Source organism: Saccopteryx leptura, chromosome 8 (genome assembly GCF_036850995.1).
Source record: "Saccopteryx leptura isolate mSacLep1 chromosome 8, mSacLep1_pri_phased_curated, whole genome shotgun sequence".
Lineage (NCBI taxonomy): Eukaryota > Metazoa > Chordata > Mammalia > Chiroptera > Emballonuridae > Saccopteryx > Saccopteryx leptura.
In genome coordinates, this window is record NC_089510.1 from 30,875,005 (window position 1) to 30,897,225 (window position 22,221).

The following is a 22,221-nucleotide window of genomic DNA, read 5'->3' on the forward strand; positions in this document are numbered from 1 at the left end:
TAACTGAAGACAGAAAAATCAAAAAAATAAATGGATTCATTTCTTTGAAAATTTTATATTGCAATCAGATTTTATATAGAATGATATTTTATGTTGGACCTACAGAATGTGAAAATAGAAATCCCACATGATAATGAGAGTCAGAAAGCCAAAAACATGTGAAACACTCAACAGCTAATTCAGTTCATAATATTCATGCTATTACAAAATATAAATGACCACAATATCAACAAATAAAAACTAAAAGTAAGTGAATTAAATTCTAAATGTAAAAGCTAGAAAACAAAATATTACAAGAAAAGAAAGCAGATGGAAAAATTTAAAGATAGAGAAAATTAATGCATTAAATAAAAGTTAGATGTAATAAAAAAATGATTCTTTTAATACATCTATAAATAGAAAAATTACTAACTAATCTAAAAATTTTAAGTGACAACCTTCCACAAAATGTAAAAAAAAAAACAACTTTCCAAACCCAATAAATTTTTAAAAGATTATAAGAATCTTTGTCCAATTTTAGACAAATAAACCACTGATAGTTATAACCAGTCTCAGTTACTGTCAATTATTAAGTAAAATTTGGGAGAGAAGTCCTTTCCAGATAACAAAATTTTAAAAACAAAATGTGCAAATAAAAAGGAATTATGATATTTTATCAATTACAGAAGATGTGAGTCACTTCAACTAAAGTAGTAACTTCAACTGGACCCACACCCAAGAAACCATTGGGTGAAGCTGGGTTCCTTCACCCAGTGCTCAGTGCCCACTCTGACCTCTAGCCTTGTGGCGAAAGGACAGAGCCATGGCTAATTTGCAAGACTTTAGGACTTGTTTATTCAAAGGGAAAAAAAGAGAAATAATTTGAAATTTTCCTTGGGAACTGTTTACTTCTTTGCAACTCTTCTCAGAGCTCCGACAACTTCTTTATTTCTCAAGCTGTAAATAAATGGGTTTAGCAGGGGAATTATAACCGTGTAAAATAGGGAATACATTTTGTCCTGGCCTTCAGCTAGGCCAGCTGCAGGACGCACGTACATGAAGATAAGAGTGCCATAGTACAACGAGACAGAGAGTAGGTGGGCACTGCAAGTAGAGAAGGCTTTGCTTTTGCCCTTTTCAGATTTTTTCTTCAGAATGTCAAAGAGAACACGAGTATAAGAGATTATGATGGTCATTAAAGTGGATATTTGTATTAGAGCGGCAAAAATAAATATCATTAGCGCATTCATAGATGGGTCACTGCATGAAATTTTGAACAGCTGTAAAATTTCACAGTAGAAATATTGTATGATATTAGACCTGCAGAAAGTTAATTTTAACAACAAGCTCACGTGAATCAGAGGATGCAGAAAACCAATTACAAACGAGATACTTATTAACTTAGTGCAGAATCTGTTGGACATTAACACTGGATAAAGCAAGGGGTTACATATAGCTACATAGCGGTCATAGGCCATCACTACCAGGAGAAAACACTCTGTAGTTGCACTGGAAGCAAAAAAATAAAATTGGGTGATGCACTCGGCCAGGGATATCATTGCAGTCTTGTCTAAGAAACTGACCAGCATCCTGGGCGTGACAGACGTTGAAGTGCAAGCATCTGCAAAAGCTAAACCACCAAGGAAAAAGTACATGGGCATGTGAAGATGGGCATCCTTCCAAATAAGAGCCATCAGTCCAAGGTTGCCCACCATGGTGACGAAGTAAATGACCAAGAACACGAGGAAGAGGAGAAGCTGCAGCCACGGTTGCTCTGTAAGTCCTGTGAGAACAAATTCAGTCACCAGAGTTTTGTTTCCTTCTGACATATCCACACTGATCACTGTAGTGAGAAAGTATGTGACAAATACGAGAGCTAAAGATGGTACAAAGCAGGGGAGTTTTATTTGCAAATTAAATTATACTTTTGTGTTGTTTTCCACTAAAGTAGTAGTTATTCATGCTTAAATTACATCCTATATTAAAATCTGTTTATGAATTCTGTGTTTAGGTATCTGACTCTAAAATTGGAAAGGAAACCTGAAATAAATGCATATATTTGAACCAATACTAAAACCATCTAAAAAAAAAAACTATTGCAGGTGTAAGAGAAATAAACTAATAAATTAGGCACATTCATATACTTTTTATCACAGAGAGAATGGGAAGGAACAGAAATGTGTTGGGAAAATAGATGTAACATATTTTGTTTATATAGGGTTAATTAGAAAATGCACACGCACACACACAATTTCTTACAACCAGGTAAAAACAAGTTAACACAAATGGGCAAAAAATATGGAAAGACATGTTTATGGAAAAGCAACTCAATGTGACCAATAAATATATGAAATGTTTTTCCTCAGTAATTAGGAAGTTTATTTAAATTTATGCATCATTTTTAATGATCACATAAGCAAAAAGACAAAATGAGAAATAATATCTACTGATGACAAGTGAGAAAAGAAGCATTTTTTATATAACTAGTGAAATATAAATCATAACAGCCTTTTAAATATAATATCTGTCAAAATTATAAATTTATATAAACCTTGATCTACCATCTTACACCTGGGTATGCATTCTAGAAATAATGTCATTTATATACAATAATAAAGTACAAGAATATTTAATAAAGCATTGTTCAAGGGGGTGACCCTGGAAATAAAAGAAACACTCACAAATATGGAATAGTTGAATAAACTGTGATATAGACTTAGTGTGGAAATTATTCAGACTTAAAAGAAATGTATTTGAATTGCACCAGTTAATGATGAGAGGATTTTTTCAATGTATTATTGAGAGAATCAAAATGTAGAGAACTTTAAATTTTATGGTCCTGTTTCTATAATTTTCAAAATTTTTATAAATATAAATATATATAACAATATAAGCATGGATAAAGATGTAGAAGATTGATTAATAATATATTATTAAAATAAAAATATTATATAACATTAATATATAATAATATATTAACTTGCTGATATTGGTTTTCTTATTCAGGAGTAAATATAATGGTAGGAATGAAAAAAGCAGCGGAGAGAGAGATTCTTTGCCACCCCTCCCCACAAACACACACAAAGTTCATGATAAAGACGTAATAGATACCATATGCCCTTTTAAAATTTTGTTACATATGTGTGTGTATGTCTGTGTTTATGCCATATGTCTGCTCATATACACATGAGTGCCTAGAAAGATATATAAAAAGACAGGTACTAGTATATTAATTGAAATAAGTAAAATGCTATTGTTACTTTTAACAAGGAATATTCAACACTGAAAATTGTATTGGAAAATTAGAAATAAATTCTAAATTATATGAAATATTTACTAATGATTTTTAATTCTTAAATTTTTAAAATTTAAGTATAGTTAGTATACAATATGATATAGGTCATATTAGTTTCAGGAGTACAATATAGTGATTCAGTAATTTTATGCTTTACAATGTGATTGCCCTACTAATTCTAGTAATGACCTGTCACCAAGCAAACGTATCACAATATTACTGACTAAATTCTCCTTCCCCTTTTCAACCATCTTTTTTCTTTATACCCTCCCTTCTGTTATTCATGTATGAGTCTGTTTATGCCTGTTTTTTTTTGTTTTTGTTTTTGCTTTTTAAGATTTCACATAAATAAAACCATACAGTATTTGTCTTTCTCTGCCCGATTTATTTCACTTAGCATAATGATCTTTAATTCTTAATGATACTTTGACTTAAATATTTGGTAGTTGACCTTTAATTATTGAGGAGATATAATTTTAAAAATACATCAAAAGGTATTTTAAAATTGTTTAAGATGGTGCCCATGGATAGTAGTCATTTTTATAGTTCTTTTCATATAGTATTAGTACTATTTTTGTTGAATTTATTCCTGGGATTTATATGTTTTACTGCTACTATGAATATAATATCTGATACTTTCAAGAAATAATAAGACTGGTTTTCTTCTATTACTTATAAGCTATATCTCAAAGAAAATTTAAAATAAAATTTCCCAAATATTGAGGTGAATATGTAACCTATGTTCCTTGAAAGGGAAAAAATACACTTACTACAATAATACAGTTGAAATAAATAATAACTTACCCATTTAAAAAACATTATAATAATTTTATAGCCATATCTTTTGATGCTTATAAAGCAAGAGATGTCAAATGATACATTGAAAGAACTAGGTTTATCAGTTGGGAGAATGATGAATTGTTATTCTCCATCTTCACTAAGCTAAAAAAAAAAGATTTAATAGATTTGAATTACTAACCACATACCTGCAGGGAATCTGTTATTAATATATATACCCAAGCAAATTCACTGGAGCATATTTACTGAAAATGGATTATGTGAATGTTAAAGAGATGTCATTTTTTTTTAAGTGGAGATTTTGTTCTGAATAAAGTGGCCTTGCTTTCTTTGCAATCTAAACCATCAGATAATAGGTATTCCTAATTTCACTTCATGAATTCAGTATAATTCAACTAAGAAGTAGTTAGCTTTGAGAATTGTTTTCTTTAAGACTAATATATGAAAGAAATATCCCCAAGTTAAAGTAAAGGAAACAGTGCAGAATATATAATATATCTTTATATTATAAGGGTTATATTACTGATTTTAGCCTTTATTTTTATGGTTCCATAAAATTTTAAAAGATAGCCACCAAATTAAAAGGTTAGGATTATCTTCATCCTGCAAAATTACAAATAAAGTAGATACAAGATGCATGACTGTGTCTCAATTCTAAACTCTCTACATTATACAATAAAATTTTAATTTGTTAATCATTCTTATGGAGATTACTTATTTTTTTGCCACTAATTCTTTTACCAAAGTTTATTATTTATGAGATTTTTGTCATAAATATCTCCTTTCCAATCAGCCATCCTCCATTTATCTGCTAAGATTTTGATGGCTGGTTGAGAAACCTCAAAGCTTCACTGGAATTTTGATTTCTTATATAGATATCTTACATAGTTACATCTAAAGATAAGTTGCAAAATTCTTAAATAATAGAAAATGTAGAAATCACTGCACTCATACCAAGTTCCTGCAAAACGCTGGAAAATTGCAAAGTGATAGTTTACTTGAAGTATTGTAGAATATGCAGAATTGAGACAGTGATTACTGGCACACTGACTTTCATCAGCAACTCCATTCTATAAACGGAGTTCTATAAAAATAAAAGAAAAGGAAAGAAAAATATTCCCTCTACGCTTCCAAAGAATTCTCTGTAGGATGAAATCAAATTTGTTCTACTGGGCATTGTGAGTTAATCATGATTCCCCCTCATAACTAGCTGTAACAATTAAAAACTGTATTTATAATTGACAGGGTTACTGTGGGGACATCTACAGAATATCAACGAACAAGTTTTAGGAAATAATTGTTTCCCTTTCTCTTATTTCTTTTAACTATATCATTAGCCAGTGACCTACTTTACACGTTCCTTTGGAAGTCTCAAAGTTACCTTAGAGAAGGGGTCGGGAACCTTTTTTGGCTGAGAGAGCCATGAACGCCACATATTTTAAAATGCAATTCCGTGAGAGCCATACAACGACCCGTGTACGTTACACATTATCCAATAAAAATTTGGTGTTGTCCCGGAGGACAGCTTTGATTAGCTCCAGCCACCCGCAACCATGAACTTGAGTGGTAGGAAATGAATGGATTGTAATACATGACAATGTTTTATATTTTTAACGTTATTATTTTTTTATTAAAGATATGTCTGTGAGCCAGATGTAGCCATCAAAAGAGCCACATCTGGCTCGCGAGCCATAGGTTCCCGACCCCTGCCTTAGATTCACTATGTTCAAATTTGAAAAAGGATCTTCAGTTATCCCACCTCAGGCTTTCCAATGTTCTCTATCTCAAGGAATGATACCACTACACAGTTACTCAAGCCATAAAACAGGGAGGTATTCTTGACTCTGAATACTCTCTCAGATTCCATAACTCAATTATTGTTAAGTTGTAAATGTTATCTCTTAAAGTCTCTCATATTTATCCACTTCTCTCACTCTTCATAGGCACAACCAAATTCTAGCTACACTCACCTCCTCCTGCATGGACTACTAAATAACCTCCTAATTAATCTATTTGAATCCATGAATCCAGTTCATTCTCCACACTGTCCCAAACCAATCTTATAAAATGTAAAACTTGTTATTTTACTACCCAGACTCTTCTTTTATCCATTGTTATGGGCTGAATTATGCCCCCTCTACCCCCAAAAATTCATATGTAAAAGCCCTAACCTCCAGTACCTCTAAATGTGACTGTATTTGGAGACAAGCCTTTTAAAAATATGACTAAGTTAAAATAAGGCCATTAGGGTGAGTACTAATACATTCTGACTGGTGTCTTTATAAGAAGAGGAAATCTGAAGACACAGAGAGGCCAGCTATGCCCACACAGAGGGAAGACCATGGGAAGACAGAGCGAGAAGTCATGACAAGGACAGAGGCTTCAGAAGAAACCCATCTTACTGACACCTTCATCTTAAACTTCCAGCTTCTAGACCTGTGAGAGAATCAACTTCTGGTTAAGCCATTCTGTCTGTGGTATTAGTTATGGCAGCCCTCATAATCTAATAGATCCAACCCATTCCATCTCCACTTAAAATTTGTGATTATTTTCATTGCATTTAAACCAGGAACCCAAATTCTTAAAAACCATTTTTTGCTGGCTTAAGCCCAAGGTTGCTGGTTTGAGCAAAGGGTCAGTGGATTAGCCTGAGCCTCCTGGTCAAGGCATATATGAGAAAGCCACCAATGAACAACTAAAGTGCCGCAACTACAAGTTGATGCTTCTCATCTCTTTTCCTTCCTGTCTGTCTCCCTCTCTCTTTCTCACATGTATGTGTGCACTAAGAAAAAAAAAGAAAAGAAAACTGATAGATATTTTTAGTTTGCTTCCATATCACTTTCTGATTATGATCACTATTCCTTGAGCTATAATTTTATTGTCACAAATGAAGAAATCATCCATGCCACCTACTCATCTGATAGGCCCAATAACATTAACTAGGCTCTCTTTGAGTACAAGAAAAGGGTACTGTTGTAACAACCTGCTATTATTGTTACAGCCTCTTAATAACTCATTCACTTTAAGGGTATTATGATTTGGTTGTTGTCCAGCTCCCAAAATATCCATTACAGCTGTATAGGCACATCTTCTAACAAATGTGCTAAGGACTTAATTTGCTGACATAGTACAAAATTATGTTAAATGGCCAATTTCAGGGGATTCCTGGGAGCCCTAAAATAGCTTTATTTAGAAAACCCTTGATATTAACAAATACATTGACATTGATTTTTGTAAAATTTTTACAAGAGCATGGTTTTGTTCCAGTTTCAGGGTATATGTGTTACCTTTAACACCTTGTGAGCTCTGCTAATAGTCTGCATTGATTAAGAAGGTACTATCTCCTGAGCTGTAGAAGATTCTGACAATTAAGGCACTATAATGATTTCCATATTTGGAGATGTGTTTTTAATAATTCAATTTTATACATAATTTTGCAATAGGTTTTTTTTTTTCAATTTTTTAAAGTTTTTAGTTTATTAATCTTCTCATGAAAAATCTACACAATCACCACAGGTAAAGTCACTGAAGAATCTTTACTCCTGCTGTCCAATCTCCAGCTCACTTTCTGGCAGTACCAACATTGCCCTTCACAGTTCCCCTCATTTTCTTCATTCTGTTCTTGGGTTTCTCCCTCTGGTTTCTTGAGGTCTTTGCCTATACGCCATGTCTTGAAGTCTATGTGTGGCTTTATTTTTCTTTCTGTGCTCCAAAGATTCATAAATCATGCCAAAGTCATATTAATTATCTTGCTACCACCCAAATGGGTTCTGAATCCAAACACAAATATGACAACTGGTGTGGTCTCACATATTTTAGCTAGTTTTTCTTGAATTTCTTAAGTACTATTGTCTTCCCAGGGTGAAGAACATCAATGACCATTTGTTTCTGCTGAAGTAATCAGCTGGTCATGAACTTCCTGTGTCATGATACTTACTGTGTCATTCATGATAGCGGCCAATCTTCAAACATTCAAGGAGGAAAAAAGCTATGCAGCTGCTTTTTAAATCAGTTCACAGAAAAAATAAAAATAAAAGGGATTATAGTGTCTTTTATAATTATCAACATAATTACCTTTACTATCATTCTTCATGATTTTGTGTGAATTTAAGTTACTTTCTAGTATCATTTCTTTTCAACCTGTAAAATTTCCCTTATAAAGAGAAGTCTAATAGGCATAAATTTTTTCAGGTTTGTTTGTTCTGGAATATTTTAATTAAATTTAATTAATTAATTATTTTATTAAGTGAGAGGTGGAGTGGGGGCAGAGACAGACTCCCGCATGTGCCCCAACTGGGATCTGCCTGGCAAGCCTCCTGCCAGGCAATGCTCTACCCATCTGAGGTGCTGCTCCATTGCTTGGCAACTGAGTCATTTTAGCACCTAAGGCAAGGCCATGGAGCTATCCTCAGAGCCCGGGGCCAACTTTGCTTGAACCATTTGAGCCATGGCTTTGGGAAGGGAAGAGAGAAAGAGAGGGAGGAGGGGTGGAGAAGCAGATGGTCACTTTTCTTCTGTGCCCTGACTGGGAATTGAACCCAGGACTTCCACATGCTAGGCTGATACTCTACTGCTTAGCCAACTGGCCAGGGCCTGGAATATATTTATTATAACTATTTTTATAAGATAGGTTTACTGGGTATAAGATTCTTGGTTGAGAGGGTTTTTCCCCAGCTCTTTGAATATATCTTCCTACTACATTCTGTTCTCTATTGTTTCTGATGAGTTTCTGATAGCTGTTAATTTTATTGTAGTTATCATATACATGATGAGGTGTTTTTCTCTTACTAGTTTCAATATTTTCTCTTAATCTATGGCTTTCAACATTTTGACTATGAAGTGTCTAGAGGTAGATCCCTGCATTTATCCTGCTAGGAATTTGTTGAGCTTCCTAGTTGTATATGTTGATGTTTTAATAAAATCTGGAAAATTGTACCAGTCTTTAAGACTTTCTTCCATCTCCTGAAGGCAGAATCTCTGTGGTATGGAACTGAAGCTGAAGTAGGATAGGATAGAGAAATCACTCTTCACCAGCTTTTACTCCTTACAGAGAGGGAGTTATAAGGGTTTGGATGAGGTAAAAAAACAACAACAACAAAAAAAAAACTGGTGTTGACACTTGGCTGCCACCAGGGTCTCATATAATCTTCTGGAGCATGGAGATGGAATCTTCCAATAGTCTCTGGATGCCAAATCCCCTCAAAATAGTTCTTTCACTCCATGAATCTTGGGAAAATGGGAGTTGCCACTCAGCTCCTAAGCCTGCTATCATAGCTTTCTTGCAATATACACTTGAATGAGAGAATGAATGCAGTATCTAGCATGTGCCATGGCCTCTCACAATTCTTATTAACTTTTCACATAGTTTGTTAAATAAATACTTCTTAATTTATCATAAGCCATTTGGTCATTATAGAGATTTTGAATGATTGTCATACTAATTTGACCAAGTTTCTCACATTATTCTGGAAGTCTCATGCCAAGAAAAAAAAGTTTTTTATTATTCACATCACATCACACAATTAAATTAATTAAATAACTGTCCAATTTTATTGACATAAAATATTGCTTTTATTCCTGAAATCCTTGTGCATAAAGACCCAGTTGAGATGACTGTGATCTACAAAGTCTATAGAAATTTATTTGCATAATCATCTAAGACTATGGAAAGAAGACCCACTAGCTTTTACAAACTTAAATCTGCTATTCTTTCTACTACAAAATACTTCCTTATCCACAAATAAAATAGATACAAGATGCTTTCCCTTATTATGAAAACTGATTAATGGATTGATTTAAAGAGTGTGATTTAATATTATTTAAATATGATTTAAGAAAGAAATATTCATATTTTAACTTATTATATTTTAAATATTTAATTTTATTTATATAAAAATTATATAAAAATTTAAATATATATTAAAATATATTTTAAGTTAGCCTAAGGATTGCTTAAATAATTTAGAGTATTTCTTGAAGCATAGTCAAGATTATGAGAGTCATAATCACTTAGATGCTTATTATAATTCATTACCCTATCAAAGATTTGATGAATCAAATAATATGAGCATGTACATAATAAAATGATAACAAAACTGCAGGTGAATAAACTATCATTGGCATTTTTCCTTAAGTGGATGGTTGTTAATGTTACATAGAATAATGGCAAATGTTACATAAGTGTATATAAAGAGTAGATACTAGACACATTTTAAGAACTCAACTGATAGTCAATGAATTAATTATATTGTACTGTAATACAAAAAAATAGAGAATTTCTAACATAAATAAATATACTTGCTACAATATCAACTCTGAAAAGGCCTAACAAGTAATCATTCCAGAAAGAACTATCTTTATATGAAAGAGACAGACAGACAGGAACAGACAGACAGGAAGGAAGAGAGTTGAAAGCATCAATTTTTCGTTGCAGCACCTTAGTTGTTCATTGATTTCTCTCTCATATGTGCCTGGAGCGGTGGGCTCCAGCCGAGCCAGTGACCCCTTGCTCAAGCCAGCAACCTTGGGCTCAAGCCCGCAACCTTGGGTTCAAGCCAGCGACCTTGAGCTAAAGCTAGCGATCTTTGAGCTCAAGCCAGCAACCATGGGGTCATGTCTATGATCCCATGCTCAGGTCCATGACTCCACGCTTAAGTTGGTGAGCCCACACTCCATGCTCAAGCCAGCAACCTCAGGGTTCAGTGTCCCAGGTTGATGCTCTATACACTGCACCACCACCTAGTCAGGTTTAATATGTATTGTTAATCGTTTAGGGATTACCACTGAATTGTCATTACATTTAATGTTTAATAGTTTACCTTTTCAGATACATACTAAATATTTACAGATGAAACAGCAGGATGGCTGGGATATGCCTTAAAATAATATGAGGGAGGTGCACTCTTCCTCTTGGGAGCACGCCCTGCCTCCCCCTGCCCCCGCCCCCCCCCCACCCCATGCATTACCTTTGCCTTTGTCTCTCCCCTAAGCTCCAAGAGCCCTTCTTCTGCCTCTGTAATTAGTTTCCTGATCCTACCCAAGCCCAGCTGGCTCACTTCTACTGCCTCTGTCACTTTCTAAATAAACTTTCTCTTATAATTTGACACACACAAAAATTAATAATAATATATATATATATATGGGAGGTTCCAGTAGGTAAGGGCATGGGTGAAAAAACGATTGACCAGGAGTGGCTAATAGTTGAAGCTGGGTGTGTGGCAGGGGAAGAGTCTCTATATTTTGATGCACTCTTAATTACCTTTCCATGGTAAAAAGTTTCAAACAATGATAATCTGCTTTGGATGAAAAGATTTAAGTCCCTCAATTCATTCCTGAGAAATAGGAAAAGTAAGCACCAACTGTATGTATTATTTTGTGATTTAAAAAATATTTACAGTAAAAAAAAAACTTCATATCAGAATGTTTATTGCATCTTTATTCATAATACCTACTGGAAACACTGTGGGTGCCCCATCAACAGGTGACTATAAAAACAAAACTGTAATGTATATACTTACATAAGAGACTACTCTACTACTTAGAAATAAAATAAAATGAACTATTAATTTTACACATCAACCTGAGTTCCAAAACCATGTGCTAAGTGAAAGACTTGCAAAAAAGTACATACTGTGTGACTCCACATATATCAAGAGGTGTAAGGGAACGTTCTGTGTTAATGGTAATATTCTACAGTGTGTCTGTAAAGTCACGGTGCACTTTTGACTGGTCATAGGAAAGCAACAAAAGACAATAGAAATGTGAAATCTGCACCAAATAAAAGGAAACCTCTCCCAGTTTCATACCTATTCAGTGCAGTTCCATGTGGGCTCACGCACAGATTTTTTTTTTAGAGCTTCTTAGGTAGCTATCCCGTATAGCCTCTACAGACTCGTCACTGACTGATGGCTTACCAGAACGGGGCTTCTCCACCAAACTGCCGATTTCCTTCAACTGCTTATCCCACCTAGTAATGTTATTCCTATGTGGTGGCGCTTTGTTATAAACGCACCAATATTCACGTTGCACTTTGGTCACTGATTCGAATTTAGCAAGCCACAGAACACACTGAACTTTCCTCTGTACCGTCCATATCTCGACTGGCATAGCCATAGGCTGCTCCACTGTATACATGATGTTACATCATCATCTGCACATGCGCACATGCTGCCACATCATCCTACAGAAACTGGGAGGGTTTTCCTTTTATTTGGTGCAGATTTCACATTTCTATAGTCTTTTGTTGCTATCCTGTGACCGATCAAAAGTGCACCATGACTTTACGGACACATTGTATATTTTTATGGGTTTAGGGTTAATTACAGAGTTTTTCAAAATTCAGGAAATGTTCATATAAGATTTGAGCATTTCACTGTAGGTAATTTTTACTTTAAAAGAAAGGAAATCATCAGTAAATATTGAGCAGTAGTTAATGAAATACTTGCTTAAGTATATCAGGGGAGGAATACTGATACATCAAAAAATAAGAGGTAGAGGGATAGATGATAGCTAGGGGGTAAAACAAGCATAACAAAATGTTGATAAGAGAATCGAAGTGGTAAGTTTTGGGGTGTTCATTTCAAATTTTTTGCAAGTTGAAAATTTTTCATAACAATATTTTGGGAAAATAAAGAGAGCCATCTTCTGGAAGAAACTGGTATTACTACTGATGGACTTTTAAAAAGTAAGAAAGGAATATGGTGTTTATATTATTTGATATTGATAACTTTACTATTTTCACATACTGTGTTGATTCTCACTCATATGCCCAAGCTGTCTTCTTTGGATGAAAATAATTCTGAAAATAGTAAATATTTTAGGCTTTGTGGGCTAAGAGGCAAAATTGAAAATATTATATAGGTTTTTTATAACAAGAGAGAAAACCAATTTCCAAATTTTCCCTGATGAAATTTAAAACATAATAATATTGAGTACAAGATTTTATAAAACAGGTCTACTAAAGAGAATAATAAAATTCTTTTTTTGGAAATATGGGTACGATTTCTCTTAATTAGGGTTGAAAGTTATTTCCTATCATCAAAATCAATTATGAATGTTCATCCATTAATCCTGATCTGTAATGAGATTTTACACATTTCATCTTTTACCCAAATTTAGTCTTTTCTCCCAAATAAACACTACCCAAAACTAAGATCAATCAAAGGGCACACGGTTCAAATTGAGTATATTAATCAATTTGAAGGCAATTATAGAATTATATAAAATTATTCTTTAGACATTTTTTGTTTAGAATGTGAGAGCTAATGATTTCTTAAAGATAAGTAAAAGCTGCTCAATGGCTCAACTAATGGGACTTGAAATATGAAATTTTCCTTTCTGTTTATATTGAGGTCCCTATAAAATACTGCTAAAACTGTAGTGTGAGCTCAAAATGTATAATGACTATAAATCTATGTAAGAATGGAGAACTTGCTTTTATTGTAAAAATGACTTTACCACAGAGAAAAATTTTCATGTAAGCATTGTGTTGTTTTGTAAGTTTAGGTTGAGTTCATTCAGAAGTATCATTAGGCACTGGCCAGTGGCTCAGTGGATGGAGCATCAGCCCAGAGTATGGACATCCCAGGTTCGATTCCCAGTCAGGGCAGACAGAAGAAGCAACCATCTGCTTCTACACCCCTCCCTCTCCTTCTTCTCTCCCTCTTCCCCTTCTGTAGCCAGTGGCTTGATTGGTTTGAGTGTGGCCCCAGGTGCTGAGGATAGCTCTGTTGGAGCACATCAGCCTCAGGCACTAAAAATAGCTCAGTACTCAAGCATCAGTCCCAGATGGGGTTGCTGGGTGGATCCTGATTGGGGCATATCTGGGAGTCTGCCTCAGTATCTCCCCTCCTTTCAGCTAAAAAAAAAATCATTGAATGATTACTGTTAGCAAATTAACAAAAATGAATTCTGATGCCATCCTGTCAATGTCCCATAACAGTTAAGCCTATGAGAGCAAATGAAGTTTATTGTTGACACTACTGGTTCAGTGACACATGGCAGATTCAAATGTTTTCCATGAAGTACGTGTTGATTGATAATATAGTACAATAATGTTATAACCATACAATTTAAACACCTTACAATTTTCACAAGTGAGAATCTGTCCAAATGAGCCTGTTTGCACTTATATATACGGTCTACCGGAAAGTTCTGTCCGTTTTTGGAATAAAACAAAATACAAATTTTTCTTACCATCAATAAAATTTATTAAATAATATAATTGCCATTATTATTAATGATTTCTTGCCAGCGTGAGGGCAATTTGTATATCCCATTTTTGAAAAATGTTTTATCTTTTGATGCGAAAAATTGAACCAGTGCTTGTTTGATATCTTCTTCATTTTTGAATTTTTTGCCCTTCAAAAAATTTTGTAAAGACAAAAACAAGTGATAGTCGGAGGGTGCTAAGTCCGGGGAATATGGTGGATGTGACAGAATTTCCCAACCTAGTTCTGCAATTTTTTGACAGTCCCCAAAGCAGCATGTGGCCAGGCATTATCATGATGCAGTATGATGTTCTTCCTATTGAACATCACCGGCCTCTTTTCTTGGACTGCTGTCTTTAAATTATCCAGTTGCTGACAATATTTCTCCGAATTGAGCTTTTCGTTCAGTTTTAAAAGCTCATAATGTATTGGTCCTCGAATGTCCCACCATATACACAACATTCTCTTATTCAGAGTCAAATTTGGTTTAGAGGTGGAAGGGCTAGGTTTTCCGGGTTCACAATATGCCCTTTTCCTTATGATGTTTTCATAGGTAATCCACTTTTCATCCCCAATTATCATCCGGTTCAAGAAGGGCTCGATTTTGTTCCAAGCAAGCAGAGATGTGCATATGATGACTCTATCATCCAAATTTTCTGACTTAATTCATGTGGCACCTATCTTGAATATTTCCACACCAATCCTATCTTCCGAATATGGTCCGAAATGGTTTGCTGAGCTGAATTAAGCCTTTCTGCGATTCTGATAGTGTCAGAAAAGGATCTTGCTCCAACATGGTCTTAACAACATCGTCATCCATCAAAGATGGTTGCCCAGAACGTGGCTTATCAGAAACGTCGAAATCACCTGTTTCAAATTTTTTGAACCATCTTCTGCATGTCCTATCAGAAACTGTACCTTCACCAAACACTTCCAATAAATTTCTACATGCTTCTGTAGCATTTCTTCCTTGTTGAAATTCGTAAAAATTACAGTGGCATAAATGAACTTTATCAGTAGCCATGGGTACACTATCGCTTCACACATAAGACTAACGTGAATCAACTTTGTTTTAGTTAATTTGCTACATCAGTATGTATACATTAAGTGATAAAAATAGAGAGGCACACATGTGCCAAATAAACATGTGCTTACGTGTTGAAACTTGATGTGATAGAAACGGACAGAACTTTCTGGTAGACCTGATAAGTTATAACACATCATAGCTATTTCACCTTAGGTCTATTGATTAGTTTTCTCAACGTGTGTATGTGTGTGTGTGTGTGATAGAGACAGAGAGACACAGATAGACAGAAAGGGAGAGAGAGATGAGAAGCATCAATTCTTTGTTGCGGCACCTTAGTTGTTCATTGATTGCTTTCTCAAATGTGCCTTGACCAGAGGGCTACAGCAGACTGAGTGACCCCTTGCTTGAGCCAGCAACCTTGGGCGCAAGCTGGTGAGCCTTGCTCAAACCAGATGAGCCTGCGCTCAAGCTGGCGACTTCGAGGTACCAAACATGGGTCCTCAGCATCCCAGTCCAACACTTTATCCACTGTGCCACTGCCTGGTCAGGCTTTTCTCAACTTCTTTAAAAACATCCTCACCTGTTGCATGCAGGCAATTCGGAGGCCAACTCTTCAGTCACTCCAAGTGTTGGCAGCAGCAAAAATGGCACCAGGTGTTAGACTGGTGTAGTCAAACCAGATCTTGGTTCAGTAACCTTGGTATTTGAGTTCTGGCTAAGAAAGAATTCAGAAGCAAGACTCAAGCTATAAGAAAAAGTTTATTTAGAAAGTTGCAGAGGCCGGCAAAGTAAGCCATTGAAGGAATGGGCTCAGGAAACAAATTACAGAGGCAAAAGAAGTGGCCCTTGGAGCTTAGAAGAGAGAAAGAAGAAAGGTAAGGTGCCTGAGGGGAGAGCTGGGTGGGAAAGGAGCAGTCTTGCTCCAACAGGGAGTGCATGCTGTGGTCTCCTAAGGGCTTTTAAGGGTGGGGATTTTAGGGAAGACCCTAGGGCAGGGGTCGGGAACCTTTTTGGCTGAGAGAGCCATGAACGCCACATATTTTAAAATGTAATTCCGTGAGAGCCATACAATGACCCGTGTACGTTATGCATTATCCAATAACAATTTGGTGTTGTCCTGGAGGACAGCTGTGATTGGCTCCAGCCACCCGCAACCATGAACATGAGCGGTAGGAAATGAATGGATTGTAATACATGAGAATGTTTTATATTTTTAACGTTATTATTTTTTTATTAAAGATCTGTCTGCGAGCCAGATGCAGCCATCGAAAGAGTCACCTCTGGCTCACGTGCCCTGCCCGAAGGGAAGATCTCAATATTCTTCAGCTTTCCATGTGTGTCCGTTCAGGTTCCTAGTGTACACTGGTTGGTTGGCACAGGGCAGGGGGCCATTTGTCAGTGTAGCTGGTCCTGAGGTCAGCCATGGCGTTGCTTGTCTGGTTTTGCTGCTTTTCCGGGCCTGGAGCTGAAGCACAGCTGAAGCCTGGATGTTATCCCCAGCTGTTACTACTTAAGGTAGTGGCCGTGCAGTGGCTTGTCTGGGGGCAGTATGAAAGGTCAGGGGGTGTAAACTGTGTGACCAGCAGTATGCTAGGGAAGGAAAGGTTACCCTGGAAGCGAGGTCCCTGTTTCCTAGTTTTGCCCATTACTAGGCACCGGGACTTTCCACCCTGCTAACTTTCTACACCTTGCCTGTCATCCTTGCTCTGCTCATGTCTGTCTGCCTTCCACACAAACACTGAGTCCTTGAATAAACAGAAATAAATGAGCAATATCAATAACACATGTCAACTCAAGAGCCAAGGAAAACCGCATAAATAACATCAAACGGTATGCATGTATCATTCTATAATTTGCTTTTTACAATGTTATGTTTTTGAGATTTAGCCAGGTTGATACATGTAACTGTGGTCTACTATATTTACCACTGTATAGTATCTATTTTTAGATACACCCACATTTATTAATCTCTATGCCTCGGATAATAAGTATTTAGATGAGGGGTCAACAAACTTTTTCTGCAGAGAGTCAGATTGCAAATATTTTAGGCTCTGGAGGTCAAACAGTCTGTGTTGCCACAACTTCCCTCTGCTACAGTAGCCGCCAGCAGCCTCGGACAGTATGAAAACAAGCAGGTGTGTTCGAATAAAACGTTACAGAAACGGGCAGCAGGCCTGATGTTAACTTTCTCATTTACTGGTCACTCAGGTTCCCACTTTGGCAACTCCTGGCTTGTAGCATTTACCCGTTTCTCTTCTGGGCACTCTTTTATTTAATTCCTTGTCCAAGTTCTCTGTAAATTTTAAACGCTCACCATGAGTTGGTTACAAACTCCTGTCTGCTGCTCTGTCATCTTTTTTGTCTGGGTTGTTGTTTGATGGAGTTTCTCATTTTAGTCAACTGCCGATCTGTTTGTTTATGGTTTGTACTTTCTGAGTCTTGGTTAAGAAATCCTTTCTTAATATAGTTTTCTCCTAATTTTCCACACGTATCCAATTTTGCTTCTTACGTTTTAATTCACTTATTTACCTGTGTGCTTGGTATAAAGTAGATGAGTTTAATTTTTCTATAAGCGCAATCAATTGCTCAGCTCTGATTATCTTGTGTTGCTAGTCTACTGTTGGGGAGAAAAAATATCTTCCTCCTTCTACCCTTTTGGGCTCCGGGCTCCGGGCTGGGACTCTTGGCTCTGGGCTGGGGTTCTGGGCTGGGGCTTTGGGCTCTGGGCTCCGGGCTCTGTGCTGGGGCTCCAGGCTCTAGGTTCTGGCCTCTGGGCTCCGGGCTCTGGGGTCCAGGCTCTGGGCTAAGGCTCCAGGCTCTGGGCTGGGGCTCTGGGCTCTGGGCTGGGGCTCTGGGCTGGGGCTCCAGGCTCTGGGCTAAGGCTCCAGGCTCTGGGCTAAGGCTCCAGGCTTTGGCTCCAGGCTCTGGGCTGGGGCTCTGGGCTCTGGGCTGGGGCTCTGCAACAAAAGACTAACATGCAAAGAGACATGAAAAATTAATATGAGTTTTATGTGACATGAGAGACTTCCTAAGGAAATGAAGACCCGAAGAAAGAGTTGAACCGCAAAATGATTTGTCTTCATGCCTGACCAGGCGGTGGCGCAGTGGACAGAACGTCGGACTGGGATGCAGAAGGACCCAGGTTCAAGACCCGGAGGTCGCCAGCCTGAGAGCGGGCTCATCTGGTTTGAACAAAGCTCACCAGCTTGGACCCAAGGTCGCTGGCTTGAGCAAGGGTTTACTCCTTCTGCTGAAGGCCCGTGGTCAAGGCACATAGGAGAAAGCAATCAATGAACAACTAAGACTAAGGTGTCGCAACAAAAAACTGATGATTGATGCTTCTCATCTCTCTCCGTTCCTGTCTGTCTTTCCCTCTCTCTGACTCTCTCTCTGTCTCTGTAAAAAAAAAAAAAAAAGAAAAGAAAAAAAAATGATTTGCCTTCACTATATAATTTAAACTATTGATGCTGCAGCTGTTTTCACCCAAAGGCTAATGGGCTTAAACAGGTTTTTTTAATCTGATTACATTTATTTAGCTGTTGCAATGAAACATCATTTAATCCACATACTGTAAGTAAATAGCTTTCTTGCATGGCTAACAAATAAGCCACTTGGACACTTACTTTGGCTGCAGCCCCATCTCCTTCTTCCTTCTTCCTTCCCTTCTCTCCTCCCTTCCTCCCTCCCTTCCTTCCTCCCTCCTTTTCTCCCTCCCTCCCTCTTTTCCTTTCCCTTCCTTTTTTTGAGAACTTTTATTATGATGAGATACTCCATTTCATTTTTATAACTTCCCTATTTCCTGTGATCTGGGGATACTGTGAAACTTCTTTGTCTTGTCATGTTGACATACATTCTATCCTTGCAGCCCAGATATAGACTCATTTCCTGAAACGCATAAGGCTTTGCCATCAGATTTGATAACAAACAATCTGTACTTTATTGTCCCTTAAAGACAGAATATTTTAAGTCCACTTTTTTCTTTTTTTGTTTTGATATGACAGGTATATGCTGTAATAAAAATAACGCAATGTCACCGTAGGGTGATGCGCATGACACGAAACACTGTTGAGTACAACTGTGCTACTGTGAGGTGTAGTCTGTAGAGCAGTGTGGAGTGACAGAATGCCAAGCATGGTCCCAGTCGTGAGCACTCTGCTGTTGTGTAAAAGCAGACACAGACAACAGGAAATTAAGTATGGCTGCATTATAATAATATTTTATTTGGACACTTTCAAGTTTGAATTTCATATGATTTCTGTGTCATGAAATATTATTATTCTTTTGATTCTTTTCCAGTCACTTAAAATGTAAAAACCATGGTCAGCTGCAGGTTGTACAAAAGCCAGAGACAGCCAGCCCCACACCGTAGTTTGCCAACCCTGCTAGACGGTCTACGAAGAGCAGCCCTTTGAGTTTATTTCATTTGAGGGCATAGCAGGGAATTTGAATTTCAGTTGAAAGACATTGTTATTCATATTCCTTCTGTTTTAATAGACTTGGTGTTGAGTTAAATATGAAAACCTTAGTGCCCAGGCAAGGCACATACGAGAAGCAGCTACTATGAGTTGATACTTCCTGCTCCTCCCCTTCTTCTGCATCTCTCTCCTCTCTCTGAAATCAATACATAAAAAATCTTAGAAAAAAAAAGAATCAAGAATGGGGCGTGGGGGTGGAGAGTATGACTCCCACTCTTACAAGTGACCGTTTTGAACTTTTAACCACTCAAAGTCTACCAGGTATAAATTAAAGTTAGAACTTTTATTTTAAACAGTCACTTAACTCTTAACCACTTTTGTAGGTTTCATTGCTTTTTAGAAACACCTCAAATAAGATAATAAAAGTATTGAGAATTCCTTTATTATTTTTTTTAAAGAAAAGACAACTTCTTCCCAGTTAATTAGGTAAAAGCACCTGAAAAGTATCTCACAGTGGCTTTATTGAAATCTATTTATACTTTCACCTCTTCTTTGTCTCAGATATTAGCTGATATGTTATATGGGAAAAAATAAATAAAAATTTTAGTATCTCATCTTGAGGTGGCTAACTCTTCTTTCTTCATGATTTGGCCCTGACGTTGTGCAGTATTTAGGATTGATGCTTAAAGGCTGTCTACCCACTTTCCAGACACTCCACTGCTTGGGAGAACGGCAGGCTAGAGGACTACTTCCGGAGGAGCGGCGGAAGCGGTCACGCACTGGTCTCCCAACATGTTTCGTTTTCCTCTCCTGGAGAGAGCTTCCTATTTGTCCAGGACTAATCCCTGCACAGGAGTCCAGCGAGAACCTTCTTATAATAAATAATGACGCAGGATACCTGGCTCCCCCATCCAAATATTATGGTTGAATTTTATTACTGAAAGTGTTCAACTTTGCTTTTAAACGTTTTTTTGATTTCCAGACCACTTTGATCATCTGAAAGAACTGTTGCCCCTCCTGGGGACAGGTGCACAGACAAAGCACCCGAAAGGGTCAGTGTATAAGCATTTGTACTGTGGATTTTTATCATGTGTGTGTTTAACACCTATTAAGTAATAATACATAATAAAGAGAAAAGTAAATGCTCTTGAATACGTATTTCATAGAGGCAGGCTCTCCTCCCATGTCATAGGTCATAAATAAGGGAGCAGGACTGAAAAGTCTAGCAATGAATACTAACCAGAGAAGAAAACGTTTGACTTTATACAGCTGTGCTGTAACAGGGAATAAGTATGATATATTACTGATTAACTGACATTAGTCTGACTAGCCATAAAATAAAGGTAAATAAGAACGTACTAACAAAGTAAGTTTATAAAAAGATTCCTGTAAAATGTTAAACCCAGTTTGTTGCTCTTATAACCAATGGGAGGATTCACCTGGTTCGCAGGGGTTTGGCAGAACTGATACCTCCTATTTTGTTGAAGTTGGCGAACCGGTTGTTAAAATGGCACTTGTAATCAAGGTTCTAAGGTGGGCGCCTGGGCAGCCGCCCAATGTGGAAATCACAAATTACATTCCTTACTCTTTTTTAATGATCGTCTGCACAACAGCATATTCTAAGCACCTGTAATAATGTTCATTCTGTCCATAGGTGAAAAAAATTGCAAGTGAGGCCGCCAATCAAGAAGCACTATGAAAAAAAAAAAGCAATATGGAAATATCTTAAATAACAGTTTTATTGTTTTTTGTCAGGTATTATTTAATATTTTTTCATTAATGTTTTAAAAGTCTTATAACATAATCTAGTTTTGTGTATCTTTTATTGTTCTTATTTAAATATTAAATGCATAAAATAATAAACTACCTTTCAGTGTATCTTTTTTTATGCTTAAACCAGTCATTAGGGCAGAGAACCAGTTTTTGAATTAGTATTTGAATCCCACCACTGCTTATAACTGTGATTTAATATTACTAGTTTCTTAATCACAGTTACGTATTCTGTAACAAATCAATAGTATATAATCAGCCCGTGTTTTTACCTCTGGCCAAGCCCTCATTACTGTTCAAAGGCCTGTTCCCGTCTGGCTGACATACCTGTTAACATTCAAGCAAGGAGAGTAAGTATAAGCCCCCACCATTCTCCCTCCCACTACCCTGGGGCTTGCAATTCTGATTCTTACTTGATCCAGGCCAGAGTGCAGTTTGACTGTGGGACTCTATGGACACTTGTTACATGAAATAAAAATCCTAATTTATAAGTTACTTGCTAGCTTCAATTCCCGTGACAACCAAAGGAATGGACTCCAACTTCCCGATATGCCCGCTCCAGAAGATATGTGGCTTTCAAACAGTTATCTGAACAATTGTGCTGCTTTCTCTCAGCAGACAACTCTCAACCCCTCCTTTGGATTCCTTTGTTCTAGTTCTTTTCAGCGCCTCCTTCCTTTGAGGAGCCACTGCGCCACCTCACCCGCAGGTGTTGTAAAGTACCAAAAG

The 22,221-nt window shown here is 36.8% G+C and overlaps 1 protein-coding gene and 1 long non-coding RNA gene across 2 annotated transcripts; one reads left to right on the forward strand and one right to left on the reverse strand.

Annotated features, from left to right (window-relative positions):
- Positions 1 to 884: 884 nt before the first annotated feature.
- On the reverse strand, positions 885 to 4,160 carry LOC136379736 (olfactory receptor 5AC2-like). The gene is made up of 2 exons (XM_066347269.1): positions 4,079 to 4,160; positions 885 to 1,762 (listed from the first exon to the last, which is right to left on the reverse strand). Exons 1-2 carry the CDS (start codon positions 4,080 to 4,082, stop codon positions 885 to 887), a joined length of 882 nt encoding a protein of 293 aa, XP_066203366.1. The 5' UTR covers positions 4,083 to 4,160.
- On the forward strand, positions 1,630 to 20,776 carry LOC136379737 (uncharacterized). The gene is made up of 2 exons (XR_010746789.1): positions 1,630 to 1,755; positions 20,705 to 20,776. It is a non-coding gene; the product is annotated as an uncharacterized lncRNA (long non-coding RNA).
- The last annotated feature ends 1,445 nt before the right edge of the window (positions 20,777 to 22,221 follow it).